This window comes from Desmodus rotundus, chromosome 10 (assembly GCF_022682495.2).
Source record: "Desmodus rotundus isolate HL8 chromosome 10, HLdesRot8A.1, whole genome shotgun sequence".
NCBI lineage: Eukaryota > Metazoa > Chordata > Mammalia > Chiroptera > Phyllostomidae > Desmodus > Desmodus rotundus.
This window is the reverse complement of record NC_071396.1, coordinates 104890735-104913456: the sequence shown is the minus strand read 5'-3', so window position 1 is coordinate 104913456 and position 22722 is coordinate 104890735. Positions and strand designations below refer to the sequence as shown.

Below are 22722 nucleotides of genomic sequence, written 5' to 3'. Positions count from 1 at the left end.
CCAGCTTCTTTTAAAAATGCCAAGTAGCCCCGGCTGGTGTGGCTCAGGGGATAGAGCACCGGGCCTGTGAACCGCAAGGTCACCAGTTCGATTCCCGGTCAAGGCACATGTCTGGGTTGCAGGCCAGGTCCCCAGTTGAAGGTGTGCGAGAAGCAACCAAATGTTTCTCTCCCTCCTTCTCTCCCTCCCTTCCCCTCTCTAAAAATAAAATAAATGACTTTAAAAACTTTTAAAATGCCAGGTATATACTCCCAATTCAAAACTATTTTTGGCAAAATGACAAAAACCAAATACAAGTGAAAAGTAATGGTGTGAGGTGTATATGGAATTTTGTACCTTACTCATACGTACTTAAGAACATTTTCCTGGGTTTTTTGGTGGTAATAATAATCAACTTAGGTCAAATTCCCTTACTACCAAACCAGTGCTTAAAATATTTTGTTCCTTAAAATGCAACAGCATTTGATTTAAAACACCTGCTGGGTGGGAAAAGCACGTGGGAGCACACTGGGCCCCTTGGTAACGTGCGGAGACCCTAAATACCTAAAACCTTACATGTCAGGTGACTGTCTTACTTCCTAGCTTTTCAGTATTTAAAAATTCTCCTTCCTTTATGAAAGAGGATTGTAGCTTTTCAAAAACGTGCTGCAAGCCAGAGATTTGGCGTCCTGTAACGCCAATTCCCACTCTACTCCTTCCAAAGCGCCTTTCTGGTTTCCTCCTGACTCGGAAACCAGCCCCCGAGAACTCCCCGGTGCTGTGACCCGGGGCTACTCTAGGCTCCGCTGTCCTGCCCAAAAGAACCGCATCCGTAAACACACACACGCACACACACGACTCCGCCAGGGCAGAACCCTCGCGGTCGCTAAGACGGGGTGCAGCCCACTAAAGGCAAGTCCGCTGCGAGCCCTCGGGATTACCTTGTTGGCCGGCCTCCATGGACGCCTGCTTGCACTCCTGGGCAAAGTGTCCGCTGACGCCGCAGTTGTAGCACGAGACGCTCCCGCTCTTCTTGGGCCCCGAGCCGCTCGTGTTGGCAACTACACCGGGCGCGGTGTAGACGGCGTAGTACCTCCCAAATCCTGCCACCTGCTGCAGGCCGTAGCCGGCTTGGCTCCCCAGGACGGGGTCGTGCACCAGCCCGTTCGCATACGGAGCCGGAGGCAGAAAGAAAGGAAGCTGGTTTCCGCTGCTCTGATGCGCTTGGTTGAGGTAGCTGCCGTTGCAGACGGACGGCAGAGGGAAGAGAGGAGGGACTCGGTACACGGGCACCGGGTTGGGGTAGTAGTAGCTACTCAGCTGGAGGTTGCCGTTGGTCCCACAGCCGCACCTCCGCCCGCAAGAGCCGCAAGGCCCCGAGCCCATCTGCTGGGGCGGCGGCAGCACCGCGCCACTGGCGTTCGTGCTCCCCACGGCACTAATGTAGGGCGCGCTGTCGCTCTGCGCGGTGCTGTGCGTCAGCGCGGGGCTCGGGCTGGGCGCGGGGCCCGGGCTGTGGGTGGGGACCGCGGGCTGGGCCTGCGCGGACGGCGCGGCCGCCGGGCTGAGCGCAGTGGCGGTCTGGCTGGGTAGCCCTCCGGCCGCGAGGGGCGAGCCCGGCAGGGCGTAGGGGGCTGCTGGCTGTGCGGCCGGGAGGCCGGCTGCTGAGAGCACTAAGTTCACACTGGCGGGCGGAGGGACTGTCCCTGTGTTCCCCTCCATTTGAGGCACCATTTGATTGAGTCCTACCACCTGGGAGGCGGGTTTGGTGACGGGGTCCGCGGCAGCCCCAGGAGAGCCCGGAAACCCTCCTGGGCTGTGCACGGGGATGAAGGCAGTGCTCGGTGACCCGACGCTCAGACCCCCGGCCTGCGGCTGCGGCCCGCTCAGCGCACAGCCCTCGGGAGAGCCCTGCAGCGGCGGCAGCTTCAGCCTCTGAAGGTGCGGGAGGAAGGCGGCCGGGAGGGGCAAGGGCGAGGCCAGCAGCTCCAGGTGCTTCTCTGAGTCTCCAGCAGAGGCCGCCGGCCCCAGGAGCCCCACGGGCATGGCGCTGGACTCCCTCAGTGCAGAAAGGGCCACGGGGCCGGGCACCAGCATGCCTATTGTCTTGCCGTCGCCAGGTTTGGGGGCAGGAACGACAACTTCCGACTTCTGAGCACCGCTGCGCACGACACAGTGTAGAGTCGGCATGAAGGAAATGTGCTGACACTGGGGCGCATTTGCGGGATCGTCTAGAAGGCTTCTGCTCTCGTCTCGCAAGGGAGCGACGTCTCCCGGCGGCGGGACAGCAGCAGCCTGGGCCACGGAGCCGGAGCCGACGAACCTGCGGGCGGCCGGCGTCCCCGAGTCCTCGGAGTTGCTGTCCGTGTCTGCGGGAGACGGACGGAAACACGCGTTGACACACACGGGTACTGACCCCCACCGCCCCCGCTAGACGGGAAACCTACGTGCACCCGAAGGACACTGACGTTTGGGACTGGGGTAAACGTGGCCCCTCGGCTTCCTGACTGCCAAGCCGGCCTTCTTTACAGTTTTGGCTCCCTGGGGACTTTATGTAAAAAATAGAGAGATTCTGGAAAAGGCAAAACCACGAAGACAAAAGACAGACCAACAGTGGCCAGGAGTGGGGGTGGCGGAGGGCGGAGGGGGAGCACGGACACTGCCCCACGGGGAAGACTCTCTGCTCAAGGTTACAACGACAGACCCGACAGACCCGACAGACCGTGTCATCGGACCTGCATCCAAAGCCTCTGGGAGTGTGCCACCGAGAGGGAGCCCTGAGGTGAGCCACGTGTCCACGTAGGCTCATCCTTGGTTTAAAAAAAAAGGGCCATTCTAGTGAATTATGTTGAAAATGGAGGAGGTTGTACATATGTGCAAAATCTCCGTAATTGCCTTAATTTTACTGTAAACCTAAAACTGCTCAAAAAAATTTAAGTCTTTAAGAAAATCAGTGGAGAGAAAAGCAACAAAGGGTTCATTGGAGACAACAAAGTACAATATAAAATAGAGATTTATTTAATTTCACCTTATTACTGAGAAAATGATCAGATATTTTTAACTTTAATCAATTGTAGGCAATTCACTTGGTTTACAGTCTGCACTGCCAAACCCAAGGTCTTTCTATTTGTTGCACATAAATGATACAATTTAAAGGAGCTCGCCTCGATTCAGAGTTATTTAACTCAAATATCTAGAGGTAGGAAATGGAAGAGAGTTTTTCCAGAATAAAACAAATATTCTTATGCTGAACTACTTCATGGGGGAGAAAGTGTAAAGCGTCTAAGGCAGCCCTAAGGCAAGTGCACTGGAGTGGCCGCCAGGCGGCACCGCCTTGTCCAGCAGCAGCGGCAGCAGCAGGGGCAGGAGCCAACAGCTAGCGCTTATGTTCACCACTGCGGTTATTGCTACATCGTCCGTAGGCTTGGAGCACAAAGAGCTTCAATCCAGACTTCCCCTGCCTCCCTGACTCTTCACGCAAAGGGGCAAAGGATAAAATCTAATTCACAGAGGTGAGACTCCGTGAACCCAGATACTGCAGTAATACGTACAGAGAGCACGCAGTTAGCCGGGGTCCCTATTCTACCATCTCTGTTCTTAAATATAAGCAGCATAGCAAAACATTCTTCAATGTGTATTTATTAAGGTAATATCTAGTTATCTTCAGCTAAGATGTTAAAAATATTTTAAACAGAACACTAAAAACAAATCATACCAGTCTTTCTGGAGAAAGGTTGAACAGAACCTGCTCAGTGACAGGCTGTCAACAGTGTCATTAATTCAACCATTAGAATTTACATTTGAGGGAAGAGATGCAATTTGTGAGTAAATGGTTCTAGTATAAACTCCCCCGAATGAGGTGTTTATTGCTAAGCTTTACAAAACAAAAAGTATCCAAAAACGGATAACTTATTTAAGGCATTATATCTGTATCTGTACCATAATTATGAGTACAGAGTTAAAGGTAAACATGTGGTCAATTAAATTTCTACATGAGCTGGGCACAATCTCCCCCCCCCTTCAAGTTATAAGAGAATGTTTACTTAGAAAGTTACAGAGGAAGTAGAAGTGAGCGGCTGGGCTGTGTGGACTCGGGAAACAAGTTACAGAAGCAGAAGAAGGGCCCTTGGAGCTGAGGAGAGTAAGGTGCGGGGCAAGGCGAGGGCACAGCACAGGCCCTGTGGCCTCCAGGGAGAGCGCACCTAAATCCTCCTAGGTCAGCAAACGGCCCCCTGATTTCACATGGTCCCGAACGGTTTTCTGGGCATTGTAAGCACTCATCTAGCTATTGAGGGATAGGGTCTGTCCTTTTTTTTGGTGTTGACTTTGAAAAGTATAAAGTCTCAAAACAATACCCCATTAGGACCAATAAGAACAATAGCAACAAAGCCATACGCTTTTCAAAGCCACCTTTTCATTCACTCAAAATCAAAGCCTTTTTAAAAAAATTTAATTGCAGTGGATATTTACCCCTTGGTTTTACAGTCCCAAACTACGCCCACTGGGACAGGGCGAGCCCCTCCGCACAGGCCCGCCTTAGCCTACCCTGCAGAAGGGGGCGCCCCCCATTGGCCCCAGTGTGCAGGTGACTCTGCAGATCAGTAAGGCCCTGTGGTGGCAGATTGGGACAAGGGGTGGGGGGCAAGGCACTGCATGCGACTTTCGGAAGGACCTGAAAATAACTGCAAGAGTGAAGAGGGGCTTTAACTGTGTGTGACATAGCAGCACAAGTGCCAGTGTCCCTGAGCCATGACCTGACACCGTAGCGCAGAAGCCAGGGTCTCAGAGAGCTGTGGGCTGCCCAGGAAGAAGCCAGACGTGGCTGCAACGCCGTGGCCTCTCCAGCTCCTTGGGTGAGCCCAGCGATGTCACTGAATACTGCCCAGCAGCACAGGACACCTTACAACCAAAAGGCTACCACTCGGGTGTCGTCAGCATGTGTAAAAAGCGACATCCTCATTCAACTTACACATTTTTGGGGCCTCACTTCTGGAATAGCAGAGGAAGGACTTCTCACACTCCACTCCTTAAAAGCAACAAGAGTCCTGGCAAAAACTGTCAAAATCAAAATTTTCAGAACTGTGGAAATTAACGAAAGACTTGCAGCAGTCTGAGGAGTGTTTATTCAAGAAAAACAGCCGAATCTCGTAAGAACTGCAAGTACTGTGGCATTTTCCCCTGCCTAATTCTATCTCCCTTTCTCCGGCTCTGAAGAAGCCTTGGAGCCTTCCAGTCTCACAGCTGCGGCCACCAGGAACGCCGGCAGCCTGGCAGCCGTTAGGAGAAGCACGGTGCGGAGCTCTATCGCAGCCTTCCCCAGAGAACTGTCACTGTTTGATCATCTGGCAACTCGAGTCCACTCTTTCACAGCCCTTTCCCCACAGGGCACTGGCCTCTTCAATCAGCAGCAACCGTTCATCAGCTTGGTGGCCTGAGGCAGCATTACCAGTTAGGGCCAACAAGAGGCTGACCACCACACTGCAGAGGAAAAGCTGGAGAATGAGATGTCCACAGGGAGTTCTGAAAAGCTCTGATGTATTTCTGGGAATCTAGAAGGCCAGAGTCCCATCTAGGGCTGTATGCGTGCCCAGGAAAGACCTAAGAAGATCCTAAACTCTCATTTCTGGCTGACTCTGAGCCTCCATTCAAGGAGGAACTGAAGATATAATTCACACAAAAACCAAAAACCAAAATGGCAGATGTAAACCCTAACATCAATAATTACAGTAAATTCCAATCAGGTGACAGAGGTGGACAGAATGGTGAACACACCATGACCCAATGATATGCTGTCTGTAGCAGACACACCTTGGATTCAGGGACACTAGCGAGTTTAAAGTGAAAGGATGGAAAAGAGGTGCCCTGCAAACAATACCCCAAAGAGAACTGGAGCGGCTGCATGACTCTCAGAGAGAACGACAGACACAAGTTGTCGCCAGACACAAAGAAGGGTATGTTATAGTGATACAAGGGTGAATCCGTCAGGAAGACGAAACATTATAAATATATGTGCACCTAAATTTTCAGTCTCTCTACACTACCTCTCCGTTTTGTTATGGCTGTCTTCTTTAACTTCATATGCGGTGAAGTGGTTTTTTTTTTAATCAACACTGCTAGGACCCGCTGAGTCAATGGTCTCTATAGTCTTTATACCAATTAAATTAAAAATCAGTAATGATGTTCATGAGAACATAAAATGACTCCTCTGTGACTGATTTTAAGAGACAACATGTATTTTCCTCCACTACCCCCATGTTCCCTCCAAAGAGCAAACCTCTGTCTTTTTCTTCTTCGCTTTCAAAACTCTCTCTTCCATCATGCCGTGGACTAGAGGGAGAACTGTAACTCTCTGAAGATGTTTCTCCACATGTGTCATGTCCAGATCCAATGTCCAAATTCGCATCTAAAAATAGTAATTCTATTTTTAAAAATAATGTTGCTTAAAATAAATTCCAACTTAAACCATTAGAAATTAGTTATGTCTGTAATTTTTTTTCAATTTTCCTGCAATCACCTAAAAAGCTGGTCTCACAGCTTTTTAATAATGAAAAATTTCATTATTAAAACACTATTTCGATTGAAAGTAATTTATAAATACATTCTTAAAGCAACAAAGGCAGAGGAAAAAGCCAACCTTACTGACTGTAAAAACTCAGAGTTAAGGCTCTTCGTAGGGTCTGTCCAATACCAGCATGTTGGGCCGCTTTCAAAGTCTAGATATTTTAACTCCTCAGAACTTGTTGGACATTCACTCTTTAAAAGACCTTAAGAATAGGACTGATTGCCAAAGAAACCCCAAAAAACAAAAAAAGCCTCCTCAGTTAGAATTACTGTACCTAAGCATTCAAGAAGAGTCCGATCCCACCTAGTGGGCCGAGTTCTGCCCAGCAGCCGAGGTGATATGGAGGTGGGGTCGGGGGGAGGGTCATGATCAGTTAGCTACAACTGTTTGGAGCACACGGCAAGGTTATTGGCATAACTAGTACCGGCCAGTTCTGTACTGGCCCTCACTTAGGGAGCCGTCCTACTCATTTCTGTAAACCCAGTAGCCTGCGGAGGTTCTGCCTTGCAGCAGGCACTCAGCCTGCTCAATGTATTCTTGTCAAGGGGAGTGCTAACCTCTCTCCTTTCCCACAGCACCTCAGTGTGTACTTTAGTGTACAGATCCCCACACGAGGGATTCCAGAGGGATCTTCAGAACTACAGATGAGTTACTGTTTCCATCGCCAGCTGGCAGAAACAAACAGAGGTTGCAACTATTAATCGCTTGGACAAAGTATGTGTTAGAGAAAAGATGTGGTTTGTGATGGCCAAATTAGTTGACTAATCTGTCTTCTGAAGGGGGAAAATTTGTAACTGGTAAGATTAAGATGACCTAGCCTAGCCCAGCTACTCAAATGATAGATGAATACTCAAATAACAATAAAGTCATTAGATGTTGCTAATTCATTTTGAGTAATAAAATGCAAAACCAGCAAGGGAAAACTGCACAAAGCCTCATACTGCTGTACGTAGCTGAGGAGTTATTTGGACAAATAAAACTTTCGTAGAAAAGTAACCTGGCGTATGCTCGTACACAATAATAGCATTGGAACTGATCAGTCGCAGAGTGACCGAGGGATGCACATCAACACCAGTGGCCGCCGGGAGACAATCTGATGGGCCGCAGTGGCCCAACCTGGCGCTCATTGCACGAGTGACACGAAACGTAAGTATAAAACTGTGGCATGTACAGAAATTCTGCGTATAAATATTTCAACAGGCATAGAACAAAACGAACCCTTTAAGGAACAAGAGAATCAAGGACTCAGTATGACAGTCTCAAAGCAGAGAGGATAGGCTAGAAGGGGCCTCTGGGGCCAGGCGAGCTGAGGTCCCCTCACCAAAACTCAGACAGTGAATCTACCGTGGAGTCTTCGACACCTCAAAGAATAAGTTACAGAATATGCTTTTTTTTAAAGCAGCTATTTCTCAAAATGACACAATTTTAAAAATTACTTTCTTTAGATTATATAGCTAGTAAACATTCGAAGCACCAAATTATCATATATTAATTTGCAGTTTTCAAAGAATTAAATCATAAATCCAAATCTACACTAAACATAATGTTCTCTTTTTGACCATCCAGAAGGTGCTTTGGAACCGTATAGAGCCCTTGGAATTTTTATGAGAAACGATGTGATACCCTGGAGTCAGAAGGTGTGCAGGTGAGGATATGCCCAAGGATATTCCACAAACTGCCCGTTTAAGTAAATATGAACTTTATTATTTGTTATTGTGTCTCACAGGGTAAAAGATCATGCAAGAAGACAAAAGGCAGAAACTTACAGTAGCCACTATTCTAACAATGAAAATCCTGGTTACTAGCATTTATAACAAACAGGAATTAGTCCGACTTCACTGTTTGGGTACATCAGAACCACAATTAGAGAAAAGCAGGAGACTTGAAATCACTACAATCTTTTGAAACGGACTGAGAGGTCAACCACCTCGTCCCCCCCAGAATTCCCGGTGCTGCACCAGCTACAGAAGAACCTGGAGGAAACAGGGCTGGTGCTCGGCCAACAGAACCCTAACAACGTCGCCACGGAAACCCTGCCTCTCCTTGTGGAGAGATTTAAGGCTTGAGGTTTTAAAGCAAATCCACTGCAAAGAACACAGACAACAAACAGCACTGAGAACTTTCTGGGAGGCAACCACATGGAGGGAGACAGTAAGTGATTATTTTGTTCCTTTTTGTACCTTTAGAATTTCAAACTACATGAATGCATTATTACTCAAAATAGAAGGTAAATTTTTAAATTAAGAATAAGTAATACTTATCTTAAACCAGACTGAGTTATTTAAAGATCCAAACAACACACGAATCAGAAAGACCCAATATTTTCAGTTTCAGTACAATTTCTACATTTTATGGTAAGTGTCATTGTTCCATAAAAAAGGAAATCTTAAATAGATCTTGAGTTTACTAAATGCTAAGGTAATTCCTTGGTACCTAAGTATATTAAAGAGAAATCAATAAAGGGGTTTTTTGTAAGTTGGAGTCAGCAAACATCTGAGCTACATTTGACATCAACGAGACTAGTAGTACAAAGTGTATTTCATTTATAGTCATACTCTTTAAGTATAAATATTGTCAATCAGAGACATATATACAAGATAAAAGAGACATAATAAGGTTTATCTTTTCCTTTTGAATCCTCACCAAGGACATTGCCTTTAGAGAGCGAAGGCAGAGAGAGAAAAACGCATTGACTGCTTGCCTTCTTGTAAGTGCTGGACCGGGGATCATACACGCCCAGACTGAGGATCGAACCTGCAACCTACGTACGTGCCCGGACTGGGAATCGAACCCACAGCCTTTCGATTACGGGGTGTTGCTCCAACGGAGCCACACTGGCCAGGGCCAGAATAAGGTTTATCCTAATCAAACATCCTCAGGTTGTATTGTACATTCATAATATTTTAAAATAAAGAGGAACTAAAAAGTTCTTAACCAATTTTACGGCAAGTTTCCTTCTGAGAATGGTGAAAGGAACCAAATTACTGAGCGCACGTGTGCTCAGTGCCAGCTAACCGCTTTTCACACGCCGTCACATTCAACTTTCACGATCCGGTGAGGCAGGTACTACTCCTGTCTCCCACACGAGAGAACTAAGGCTCCAGAGAGGCCACGCACTTAGGAAACTGGTGCAGCACGAGATTCAAAGCCACATCTGTCTGAGATCGAAGTCCCCGCGCTTCTCCTCTGACAGCTTCTCCTCTGACAACTCGAGGCTGAGAAGGGAGAAGGGCAGCGGACTTGGCTGGTGAGCAGCAGTTCCCAAATGGCGTGAGAGACGGGACACGGAGGGACCGCGTGAGGCCTGCGTGTGCAGGGCTGGGCAACAGGAGGCTCACGGTTGCGAGCACACAGAACACAGAGAGCTGCTCCTGCATTATTAGTACTTACTAATGAACTACTTTCCCGCACAAACTGCAGGCCTCCTTTGACCACCGCTGCACCCAACAGGAATCCCGGCCGGAGAGCGCCCTGGTTTACCTAGCATGTGCGGAAGACCATGAGGGGGCAGTGCGGGGCGGCCTCGGAGGAGGACAGAACAGAGGCCGGGAAGCCGGGACAGAACAGAAGCTACTTCCCATCACACATGGCAGAGACCTTCCGTGTTATTTTGTTCTTCCCTTCTTCTTTGGCTGCCGTCACCGCGGGGACCATCAAGGTGTTACAATACACTCGTAAACAACAGGGTTTTTCCCCCACAGCATCCTTTCCCCTCCAAAGGCAGCTCAGTTAATTCATTCAATGGTTGGACCAATGATCTTAGAGTCAAAATTAGCCACGTTTCCTTTATCGATATTTGATCTCTCTAAACAAATATGTTAATTAAAAAACATTCCATTAAAAAATATTCTGGTTACTCATGTTATATCACAATTTAATGTAGTGACATTTGAATGAAATCTGAATTCTGAATCCTTATTTGCAGGATCGGTCCAGCTGACAACTGTGTTAGGTACACAATTGAACAACACATTCTCCTCGAGGTCTGTGGGCCTGTCTCCGCTTTCTACCTTTACTGTGAACAGTGAAGGTCAACATAACACAGAAAAGTGAGGAATGAACCAGCAGAAGGGACATTTCTCAGTCAAATGAACACAAAACCTTTCACCTAAAAATAAAGGGGCCTTAGAATAATGGTGGGTAAACAGAAACCACACAAATCTAGTACAAGAACCTGAGGGTCTGATTTCCCCTGAAGTCCCGTAAAACTCCAGAAGACAGTCATTAAACATGATTCTACACAGTCAACAAGATTCTAAAAGGTGACTTTATATACGAATGGGTCCCGAGTTCCACGAGGGTGGGGAAGACCTTCCGGGTCCTCTGGAGCGGGGACCGGCTCGAGCAGACAAGCGAGGAGACCTTGGGCACCAGAGGGGACGAGAGCTGGCAGAGGAAACACGCCTCCAAGGCAGCCCTGCGTCTCCTAAATGGACTCCATCAATACTCCAGAATTGTTTAATTCTGAAACCGCTGTGCACATCATTGCAGGACAAAAGCGTCTCAGGATCTGACATAAGAGCTCGGTGGACACTATAAAAGCATCATAGGAAACGCACGGAGGTGATGGGTATTTGAAACGAAAGCAAACAGCCTTACCTTTCACAGACCCGCCCTGGGTGTGCTGCGGAGTGGAGAGTCTGATACCGTTTATTCTGCTATTCGGTCTGTTGTCAGCTTTCTTAACTTGCTCCCTAAACCGAAAGTGTACAGGTTACCAACACTTTTTATAAGATTCTCTGGAGAATACATTAAGTACAGTAGAATTACCAAAATTCCTCTCAAAATTTTTTATAATTACAAAAAAAGTTCTTAGTAAGGTATAATCTAAAAGCAAGATTTAGTGTATAGTTCTGACAGTTTTGCTCCTCCAAACGGAACATAATATTTGACAGTAGCTTTATTTGTATCACTTGCATATGTTGATTATTTTGAACAAAAAAGGAAAGCCCAGAAGTAAAAATATAAAGGAAATGAATGGAAAAATACTACTTATAATACATAAACTAAACATGCCCACAATCAAATACTATATGTTGCCCTTTCTTCCCAATTTCTATTACAGGGGACATTAAATTGAACCTACTTTTCTACATGTGGCTTTCCTTTCTTCTTATTTATTGAAGATAAACTTCGTTTATCAGTTGAATGCTAGTGGAAAAAATAAAAAGATATCAAACAGACTAAAGCTAACCCTTACTCTTGAAGGTACCCTCTTATTCTGATATCAACATTAAAATGAGATATGTTCTCAGTTGCATATTCTAATAAATTCTTATTCTCAACCTATTATTGAAGTTACCTGTGTGAACGACTGAAATTTTTATATTCCCTGAGAAATACTTAATATTATTAATCATGAGAAAAATATCTACTTAGTATTTTGCTTTTAAAATGGATCTGTATTCTTTTGTGTACTATTTTGAGCACAAAATAAAACAATCAAGTAACTGGTATTTGCTATAGGTTACTTGTATTTTCTTAAAGTTCAGGCTGGTAAAACTGCAACGCGCAATTTTTTCAACTTTAAAAAGAAAAGGTGAAAACAATGTATTCAAAAAATAGGCCATTAAATAAGAATGGCTAAGATAACATACAATTTCTCAAAACTCGCCTTAATGCTTTAGTTCATAAAAACAGATTCCAGCAAAGGCTGACACCTGCATCTGAGTGTCGTCCAGAACTAGAACCTGGGTAACAATCTCTGCCTCCGAGGGAGGACGGGGTTCCCCCGGAGCTGCACCAATGGGCACGCCCCCGTGCCGGGGGTGCCAAATCGCCTACTCGCGCCCTGGGGAGCACTGGGCCCCCGCATCGCAGCAACTCCTGAGGAAGCACGTCTGTCCCAGTCACGCTCCGGACGGCCAGTAAACTGGCCCTGCTGCTCATGAGGGGACTCAGTTTCAATATGCACAACACCAGTAGCAACACAGGACAGAAATGTGAATAATTCTTTCAGAAGCAAAACAGTTGGCAAAACAACTTAATGTACCCCTAGTAACAATTAACATTTTAATCAAAAAATGCACTAATTTTTTAAGCAATAAAAGTAATCTAAGTAAACCTTTTCAGGTCTCAGAAGAACTTAGATCACATAAACCAAATGAGTTTAGAGTCTAACACGTCAACATTCCTGCAGTTCTTCTTACCAGACGTGCTACCTGACAGAATGAGGCGTGCGGGACTCGGCTCTGGCCGAGGGGCAGTGCTTTAACAGCACGGCAGGACGAGCAAACAAAGCCCCCAGATACCTGGTCCGCTAAGGCCGAGCAGTGCCCCGGGTGCTGGGCGGTGGTGCAGCTCTGCTTCGGCCAGTCCACAACGCCGTTCTGTTCGGAATGCTGCACGGCGAGCCTGTCCAGTGGGGAACAACTTGTACCAGTAGTGCTATCGGAAGCAAAGTTTATGCAGGAATGAATATCTGTCCTCAGTAATGAGGAAGCTACAGTAACCTTTTCTTTAGTATATTATTTTACAGAATACACCAAAGAAAAAAGGCAAAAGATACTATGAGAATACACCAGTATACAGCTATCTCATCTACTTAACAATTAATCCCTGTCTCTGAAGAGATTAGAAACAGATGCACATTCTCTCTTCAGACTCTACACAATGGCCATCCTGCCCCACTTACAGTTGGGGTACGCCCCCTTCTCCAGAGAACCGCTAGGCCTGGGAGGGGACAGGCTAATGTGACTGAAAAAGAAACAGACAACAGACTCAGAGGGAATCTGGAGAATAAAGTTACTCTGCATGGATTTAAAAATAATAGCAATTAACATGATCAATGACTACAAGGTTGAGAATATTAGAATACTGGAAAATATAAAAAAGAACCAAATTTAAATCCTAAAACTGCAGAATGAAATGAAATTAAGGACGCAATGGACAGAAACAGATGAAAAAAACCAGAGAAGAGGAAATATGGTCAGAAGAAAATAGACTGGAGCACTGACAGAAAAAATACATGGAAAATGCAAAAAAAAAAAAAAAAAAAGTTTAAGAGACGGGGGACATGGTGAAAAGTCTAACATAAGTGCTCCAAGTCTTAGAAGAGGGAACAAGAGAAGAGGGGAGAAGTAATAACTGAAGAGGTAATGGCTTGGACTGTTTTAACACCACAGATGCCAAGCTTTAGACTCAAGAGGCAGAATTCATTCAAAGAAAGCTACAAACATATTGTAGGAAAACTGCTAGAAACCAGACAATGAGAAAATCTTAAATAGAAGTAAGAGTTTGAAAAGCACATTAACTTCCAAAGAGCAACCAGAAGACTGAAACAATGGGTGCTAGCTGTCTTAAGTTTGAGTTTCCCATGAAAGCAGAATCTGGAATGTCACCAGAGATTTGGGAGGTGATCCCAGGGAGCAGGAGCAAGGATCGGAGAGAATGAAACAGGACAGGAGGAAACACCAACACGAGGGTCCACTACCAAGGGTGCTGCTATAAGCAACAGAGGCCCCACCTGGCTGTGACCTCCCCGAGTTGTCCACCCGAAGGACAGGAAGGGGGAGCTCTGCCATCAGTTGAGGACTGACTTCCAGGCAAACTGACTGGCACTTGTCACTGTGCTTGCTGAGGGCAAAGCAGCCCAACAGAATCAGCAAAGGTCCTGCGGCAGAAGGTCAAAGTTCTTGGGACAGCAGTAATGTGAGGGGAGACAGAAATTGTATAAATGACTTCATGTGGTTTGTAGCAGAAATCAGAGGATATGATGAAGAGCTGGGCTGAGAGGAGATGATGCAAGGGACCGAAGGCTGACATTGGAAGACAGTGAAACTAAAGGCGTACCTTGGAAATGTTGTGGGTTAGGTTCCAGATCACAGCCGTAAAGCGAGCATCATAATGAGGCAGGTCACACAAACTGTTTAGTTTCCCAGTGCATATAAAAATTGTGTTCACACTATACTGTAATCTATTAAGTGTGCAATAGCATCATGTCTAAAAAACACAATGCATCTTTGAAGTGCAATAAACCAGGGTATGCTTATACAGTTTCAAAGCACTAAGAGAAAATAACTGCCAACCCAGAATTTTATACCCAGCAAAAATGTCCTCCAAAAAAATGAGGGAAAAATTAGTATTTTTTTACAGATAAAAACCAAGTGAATTCATCACTGGCAGATAAGACTACAGGAAATAGTCAAGGGTTCTTCAGATAGATGGAAAACAATCACAGATGGACACCCAGACACACAGGAAGAAATAAAGAACAATGGAATGGTTGATGCTAAACTAATGAAAAAAAGGTTCATGAGGTTTAAAATGTAGATAGAATTAAAATACATGACAGCTATGGTTTGTAAGGCAGGTGGAGATAAGTGAAGCTACAGCGACTGAAGACCCTCGCACGGTAAGCGGTGCAAGCACAATTGATATCACACCTTGGTAAGTCAAGATGCACAACATGATATCCAGGGTAACCACCAGAAAAATGCCAAAGCAGGGTGTAACTACCAAGACTCATAAAGACAAAAGAATAAAAACCATCCAAAAACATGAAAGAAGGAAAAAGCACGGAAAACATACAACAAATCATAAGCAGACAGTAAAACGGCAGAATTACAGCCAACCATTTACCAGTAATTAAAGCAGATGAGACAGTGAGTTAAAATGCACTCAAGTTTCTCATTTCAGGAATGAAATACCTACTTCACAGTGGGGCTTTTCCCGGCGTGCTTCTTATGGATTATGGTGTGCTGTAACACATCTGGGGCATAAAAAAACAATTTATTACACCAAATGCCCTGCAGAGATCCCAAAGGATCATGCCATAACAGTGTCAACAGACCTTGTAGAGCGTTTTTCACAGAAAATTCCTTAAAGAATCAGTTTTTCAAAAGATACAATAAATGATCAAATTTCCTTAAATATCATCTCAAATGTGTTCACTTAATAGTAAATCAATTTTGTCCAAAACTAGAAAAGTTAACATGAGCATGCTACTGCAAAACTACAACATTCAATTTCAGGCTTTTAAAAAAACCATTAAAAAAATGAAGTGTCTCAAATATTAAAAATACACATCAATTAGTACAACAAACACCCGTGCCCCCCCCCACGATCTCTCTAGATGTCTCTTTTATTAAGTAACAAAATAGCCCAGAAACCACTGGGGCCCCGCCACCCCGCCCTACGCCCTGTCCCTGCCAAGGCTAACTAGCTGGAACACCCCGTTTTCCAGCCCGTTTTCATTGTCACCGTCTGCATTTGCAGACACAGGCAGCGGCGGCATCTGTCTGAAGATACTGTAATTATTTTAAATGACACCTGGAGCGGCATGAATAGGCCACAGTTTACTTACAACTTGATTCACATTTAAAGCTGGTGGGTTAGCATCCCGGTATTGGCGATTACACCAGCAGTGCCCTGGGAACCCAGGCCCTGCCCCCTGGCACATGGCCAATCTCCGCAGAAGCAGCATGGCCCTCAGTAGCATCCAGTCAATTGCCTCCAACTTCAGCAGTGTCAAATTTCTGTCCAAAATACTTGTGCCAACTTAAATTCCCATCAGCAGATGAGAATTCCTGTTACTTCACGTCCTTGATGTCAGAGAGGAAATGTTTTGCCAATCTGAAGAGTGTGAAATGATACCCCTTTGTATGTATGTATGCAGGTACGTATGTGTCTTATTTTTCTACTGACTTTATTAGGGTGACACTGGTTAATAAAGTTACATAGGTTTCAGGGGTACAATTCTATAATACATCATCTGTGTATTGTAATCTGTATTCACCATACCTAATTGTATTTAATTTGCATTTTTCCAGACTACTCGAGAGGTTGAACACTGTTTAATGGCTTTTCCAGTTTCTTCTTCTATGAATTGCCTATCTTTTGAAAATATTGCCCAGCAGACTGATTTTCTCCTTGACTGTTAGAAGAGTCTTTCTATAGTGTGGATGTCATCTCACCTGCAACTATCTTGCAATTGTCTTCTAATCCTCGGATTTCTTGTCACATATTAAATTCTAATTTAGAGTAGAAGGAGCTCCACTCTGCTCATGCTTTGCCTTGTCAAGAAAGCCTTCTTGTCCCAGATTAACATTCAAAAGTTTAAGTTTTATATTTTCCGTATTACATTAACTTTATGGTACATATAATTTGTCATTCACTTGATGTTTCTGTGTTTAATATAAGTAGGGATCTAATCATATATTTTTCAACTGGAAAGCCAGCCAATGCCATTCACTGGATGGTCTACTCTTCCCCACTTATTGGTAATGCCACCTGTCACAGTCCAAGTTCCCATATGTCTGTTTCTTGGCTCCTTATTCTGTTCTAATGGCTTGTTTGCCTATCCGTGTTCCAGTATCAGGCAGAATGACTTATTCCAATCAATCAACACTTACCTTCTTCTTGACTTGAAGCTTCTGAGCTGTCTTCTTTCAAGTGTTCTAATATCTTGGAAGTCTTCAGAGAGGATTGTAAGTTATCTGTGGAAAATATTCAATGCCATTAACTTTTTAGGAAAATGACAATGGAGAGATACAGACAACAAATATGATTATTTTCCTCCTAGGGAAGATGAGAGTGAAGAGTCAGTAGCACGGGACGTTTCCACTAGAAAAAACCTTTAAGAAAGCAAGGCGACAGAGCACACAGCACTGGGCTGGGAGTGGGGACCCTGATCGGTAGAGCCAGGTCTCCCCTTTAAAACCACAGGACTGGAGTGAGGTGCTTCACATCCGTCAGCTCCTCCCACCCACACGCTCAAGTGCTTCTCAGACACTGTGATGTTGTAAGGCTTTTTAAAATTTCTAATTGTTGTGGGCCGTTACTTTTATGAAGTATAACAATAACATTGAGGCAATGTCAAATTGCTACAAAAGACTCAGGGTCTCCTCTCAGTGTCCCTTCTTCTAGTACAGAGCAGTGACCAGCACTGTGGGCCAGCACAAGCACAGAACATGCTGAGCCAGCACTGGGTCATCTCTCCATTTAAGTGTGAGCCAGCAGGTCCCAGCGTTGGATGCTTTAAGTCATTCAGGAGTCTAACATTTGTTTTCTCAGGTGTCAGGATATGGAATGTTGCTCTCTATCCCATAGGAGAAAAAAGTGGCACTGCTATTTTTCAGCAGAGCAAGTGCAAATGAACTTGGATAACATGTTTTTGGTGAAACAGCTTAGAAACCCTGACCAGATTTTCCATGATCTCAAAACATGTACTTTATTTAATACATTATTTTCATGACAATCTGAAAAAAATCTACCAGCTTCTTTAGCACTCATTGCTCAAGGCACTTACACACTGCCAGGCTCTCCATGTGCCTTCCTGCGGTTTACATATGTGCTACTCACCTGGCTGAGGGTTCCTGGGCAGCCTATTACAATATGAATTAAAGATATGACTTTGTGCTCCGGGGCCTTTTCAGAACTAAACAGATGTGATTTATAGGTAGTCAATGAAAAGTACTTAAACTTAGTTTAAGTAGAAAGCACCAATTGTTAAATCTATACAGCTCTAAAATGACCAGGATTCTTTTTTAAAAAATGCTACAGTCACTATTCAGATGCAAATTTATCCACATAGTTGTTTATCTGGTTGTGGTTTACTAGTCATCAAGAGTCATTAATCCTAATTGCTACTTAGCTGTTTAAAATATTTAAGGCGTATATATACATATATACACAAATGATTCAAAAACTTTAAAAGTTAACCCATATGTTATAATATCTAATCATACATTTGTACCTCTTTCTCTCCCATCTAAAATTGAGTAAATAATCTATTTTCTTTCTCCATTAAATACAGGAAAATAGGATTTTCTTGAAAGCAGGAGGAAAGACTTTTTAAAAAAGTAAGAACAAAAAACTTAGCCACTTGCCATAGTAGCTGTGCTTAAAATTAGCAGAAATTCTCCTAAAGCACACATCAATGTTACCGGCAAAATATTTGGTTAAAAAGGCAGCTGAAATAAATGTGTATAAAACTAAACACAAGGCAGACTGTGATGAATGCTGAAACGTAAGGGCAAAATTAAACTACAGGAACGTAAGAAAAAACTAGAAAATCTTCATGAGGTGATACTTCAGCTGGACCTTAAAACAGGTGTGAGTTCCACAGGCTGTGACAAGAGGAAGGATATTAAGATTGGGTGCACAATGAGCTAGGACACTGGGACAGGAAAAGGCAGGGAGCACACAGGGCCTGTCCTGCCTTCCAGCAGCCAGAGCAGGGGAGATGAGGAAGGAGGATCAAGGAGGCCTCAGGCAGGGCTTGAATTTCGTAACAAACTTTGTTTGAACAGGCGATTAGCAAATTGATCCCTGACATAATCCTGGGATAGGTTGAAGTACAGTGAGAATCAGACCATGAAAGAAGAGCAGGGCTTTGCACAGTCTCTGTGTGAAAAAAAAATACAAGAGGCTGCCCCAGCAACAACGCGACTGGTAAGGAGGGGGTGGAACGGAAGGTGTCCTTTGCCTGGCGCAGTTCAGCCTTCAAACGATTGCATAGGAAGAGGAAAAATGGAAAGAACAAGGCCAAGGTTTGCAGCTTGGGAGGCTGAAAGAGTTCACCATGGGAACAGAGGACGCAGGAAAGGCAGACTGTAGAGTGTGTGGCACACCATGCTACCAGCGCTGTGGCCCCTTTACAAGCCATCAGCGAGGTCTGCTGCAGAACCTGGCCATCCGGCACACCCACACGTGTGAGAGGTTCGGCCCTGGCCTTCGAGTCCGTCTGTTTTGTGACATTAGCTTTTAGACATTATTTTCTGTAGAACTGCACTGTAAAATTCACTTGAAACTACCCGTTTCTTCATGGTATGCCTCTATCCCGGAACTGAAACTGCAGGGACCACCCGGCCCAAGATGACATGGCAGAGCAAGAAACCCAGGCCGGAAAGCCGCAGGGAGCACAGACGGAGGAGCAGGGGGCTTACTGAGGCTGTGTCGAGGGTCTGATGGGATGGACTGAAAAAAGCTGTGTACTTTCTGACTCTGCAGAAAAGCTTGGGATGAAGTTGAAAATAGCTGCCTGCACGCAAAAAGAAAAGAGATTTGTTAAATTCATGTCATATAAATACACAAGAGTCATAGTTCAGACTGTAAAGCAAACTTAGGTGGCAGTTTAATTCAGGTATATAAAAGTAAATTGTTTTCCTAAGGAATAGAACATTATTTTCTAATGTGTTTCCCATAGGAGGAATTGAATAAAACTTAATAAAACATTTGCAAGAATCTAATAAACAAGCTTATTTTTAATTTTAGATAATCTAATAGTAAGGTTTCGATTCTGGCAAAAACTGTATACTATTTCAGCCTTTTGTCCAAGTGGTCCAGCCTCTCCGATCAGAAAAAGAGGTGCAATCTCTCTATTCTTCATAGGCTTTCCATCACGTGGCAGTATCGTGGAGAAAGCTCCCTGTACTCTGAACGTAGGAGGCTGGGAAGCTGGGATGCTAGGAGTCCTGGAAACTACGGAGTGTAGTGGTCAGGTTAGTTACACGTGCTGCTACATCCTAAAGCATGACTAAGTGACGGTTCACTTCAATGTGCCTCATATCATGATTCTCAGCTCTTATCTTTGAAAACCAACTTTCCTCATATTTTATTAATATAATTAAAAGACTCCAACTGGAGGTCTTCCCTACAAAAAGGGGCAGAGTTACAGTTCAGACTAATGGAAAGTTTACTCATGGGCCTGAACACCAGCTCAACCACTTAAAAGCCAAACCACTGTGCACAGCCTTTCGACTTCAATTTCCTCACAGAGAAACTCCCATTCTTCAAGGTTAAGACACTCGCAGCGTACAGGTGCATCAAACTGTCTCCCTGCTGCTCAGCACACAAGCCCCCTTCCATTACTTCTGAGCACTTGAAAAGCCCATTTAAAATTTTAATTCTTAATCCTCCCCGAGAGTTCTGACATACCATTCAGATTAATCACAAATCATTAAACCCCATACCAAGATACGACCCTTTGGGCCACAGCTGCCTTGTACATAAAGTAAAATTGTTTCTTGGTACTCAAATGTAAAGGTAAATATTCAATAGGAAGATAAAAGGGGAAATGGACAGATGAAAGAAAAACTCAGATACGAAGTAAGGAGCTAATCTGAATTTCCAGGTCTCAACACATTATCTAACTGGGGATTAAAATCTGGAGGCAATGGTAGAACCTATTATCCAGTTACATTTGCAAACCAGGAGGTCACAAGTACAAGCCAGCACACCTTCAATTCAAGGCCCAAGTCCCGAGAGACAACCCAGACCCCACCTACGACTCCACCTGCCAAATCAAATCCACTACGGGAACCACGCCTGAGACACAGGCTACGGGGAATGGTCAGCACGGCGGTGGTGAATGTAGCCCAGCCCGAACTGGAAAAGCGACAGGCGCAAGGCGGCACATGGGACCCAGGCCTGCGGATCGGGTTTCCCATGGGGAACCAGGCTGGCATTGTACCTAGGCTGCTTTAAGGCTTGCTTTTGCTAAAACTCCCTCACCCTGCGTTAAAACTGCAGATGTTTAATGTTTAATGTATATCTCTGAAGCAAATCCCTAAAGTCTGTGCTAAGCCGTCCCAAGGATGGGATGTAACCAGATCAATCACTTTTTCCCCCCCAGTTTCATAATAACATTAGATGGATTTTTTAAAAATAAAATGCATTTTATTAAATTCTTTTTTTAATTACTTTATTGTTGTTCAATTACAGTTATCTGCATTTTCCCCCCACAACTCCCCCCAACCCCAGCCAAACCCACCTCCCTCCCGTGCTTCCACCCTACCCTTGGTTTTGTCCATGTGTCCTTTATAGTAGCTCCTGAAAACCCTCCTCCCCACTGTCCCCTCCTCTCAGATCACTTTTATCGTTCCCTTGCATTTGCAACATTTTTTTTCTTTGTTATCTGTAAGAAATAATCGCTTAAAGTAAACCTAAGTATAATGAGTGAGAACCTTCTTTGATGCAATGCTACTGGAAAGCAATAAAAGCCTGTCCATGCAAGGGTAGAGGCGCACTCCCCCTCTCAGAGAGCGGCCATGCCTTCCCTTTTCTCCACAGGACTTCTGCAGACCATGTGACTTTGTTTGTCACATCCACAACACTGTGGACACTGCTGGTCGCATCACGGACTTGGGCTGGAAGTCCATTGCAGACTGAAGTCAAGGTTCATTAACTCATGACCAAAACGTGGCAAGTATACCTATATTAAAAGGTCAAAGTGGCCACAAACTACCTCACAGTTAAGTAAGAAAACCAGTGTTGCATTCTGACATGACAAACCATCCAACCCCAAGTGCACGTCAGTGCCCTGTCCCCTTTTCCTCACACACAGCGTATCTGGAACAGCACACGGGGTGCCCTTCCTGTGTCGGCCCGTCTCTACTTCACTCACAAACGCATTCCCTATTTCCCACTTGCACGGTGCCCCCTCGGTAATTGCTGTTATTTCTGAAGTGACAAATGATGATACAAATCTGAAATTCACATGGAGAAGGCAGGGTCCTCATATCCTATTAATGGTGTTGAGACCACAGGTAGACATGTTAATGAATTCAAAAAATAATTCCAAAGATTTTTTGAAAAGGGCTATATTAAAAATTTTTTTTTACATATCATTTCAGGAAAAAAAGCTTTTCCAAGCAGGACACAAAACCCTGAAATCATAAAAGAGTGAAAATCTGACTATAATAGATACGTAAAATTTTAAACTATCTGCATGGTCAAGAAATGACAAACAGGGCTCTTCTATTCTTTAGTCTCTCTTACAAACTGCTAAGTGGAAAGGACTGCTCACGCCACTCACAGCAGAGGGTGACTGGCCGCGCAAACACAGATTAAAGTAAGGCAGTCTTCCTCTGTCAGGTCGGCAAAGACAAGAAACGGAGGGTATTTTATGTCTGCTGAGGTGTGGACATGCAAATACAAGGCTTGCTGGGGAATAAAGTGTTGCTACCTCTTTAGAAGTAATTGGAAATACTACATATTAAAAAATGCATAATTTTTAAAAAGATATTATTTATTTATTTTTAGACAGAGGAGAATGGAGGGAAAAAGAGAGGGAGAGAAAATCAATGTGTGGTTGCCTCTTGCACGCCCCCTACAGGGGACCTGGTCCACAACCCAGGCATGTGCCCTGACTACGATTCGAACCAGCAACCGTTTGGTTTGCAGGCTGGTGCTCAATCCACTGAGCCACACCAGCCAGGGCAAAAAATGCATAATTTTTG

At 44.7% G+C, this 22722-nt stretch overlaps 1 protein-coding gene and 1 pseudogene across 9 annotated transcripts in view; both read right to left on the bottom strand.

Moving 5' to 3' along the window:
- The window catches only part of ZCCHC2 (zinc finger CCHC-type containing 2), a 93451-nt gene that overhangs the window by 44432 nt on the left and 26297 nt on the right, over positions 1–22722 (bottom strand). For 8 of the 9 annotated variants that reach the window (XR_008425404.2, XR_008425403.2, XR_008425402.2 and 5 more), the window contains exons 6-13: positions 19429–19523; positions 16894–16977; positions 15194–15251; positions 12793–12928; positions 11628–11692; positions 11141–11235; positions 6254–6382; positions 921–2348 (exon numbers count right to left, since the gene is read on the bottom strand). Coding sequence is in view for 3 of the 9 variants with exons in the window: in XM_053913358.2 (XP_053769333.1) it covers positions 921–2348; positions 6254–6382; positions 11141–11235; positions 11628–11692; positions 12793–12928; positions 15194–15251; positions 16894–16977; positions 19429–19523 (2090 nt within the window). In the remaining 6 variants the exon portion in view is untranslated. The remainder of the gene's footprint in view (positions 1–920; positions 2349–6253; positions 6383–11140; positions 11236–11627; positions 11693–12792; positions 12929–15193; positions 15252–16893; positions 16978–19428; positions 19524–22722) is intronic. The other variant, XM_053913359.2, reaches the window with a different exon arrangement.
- LOC112323043 (U6atac minor spliceosomal RNA) lies at positions 7074–7119 on the bottom strand (annotated as a pseudogene).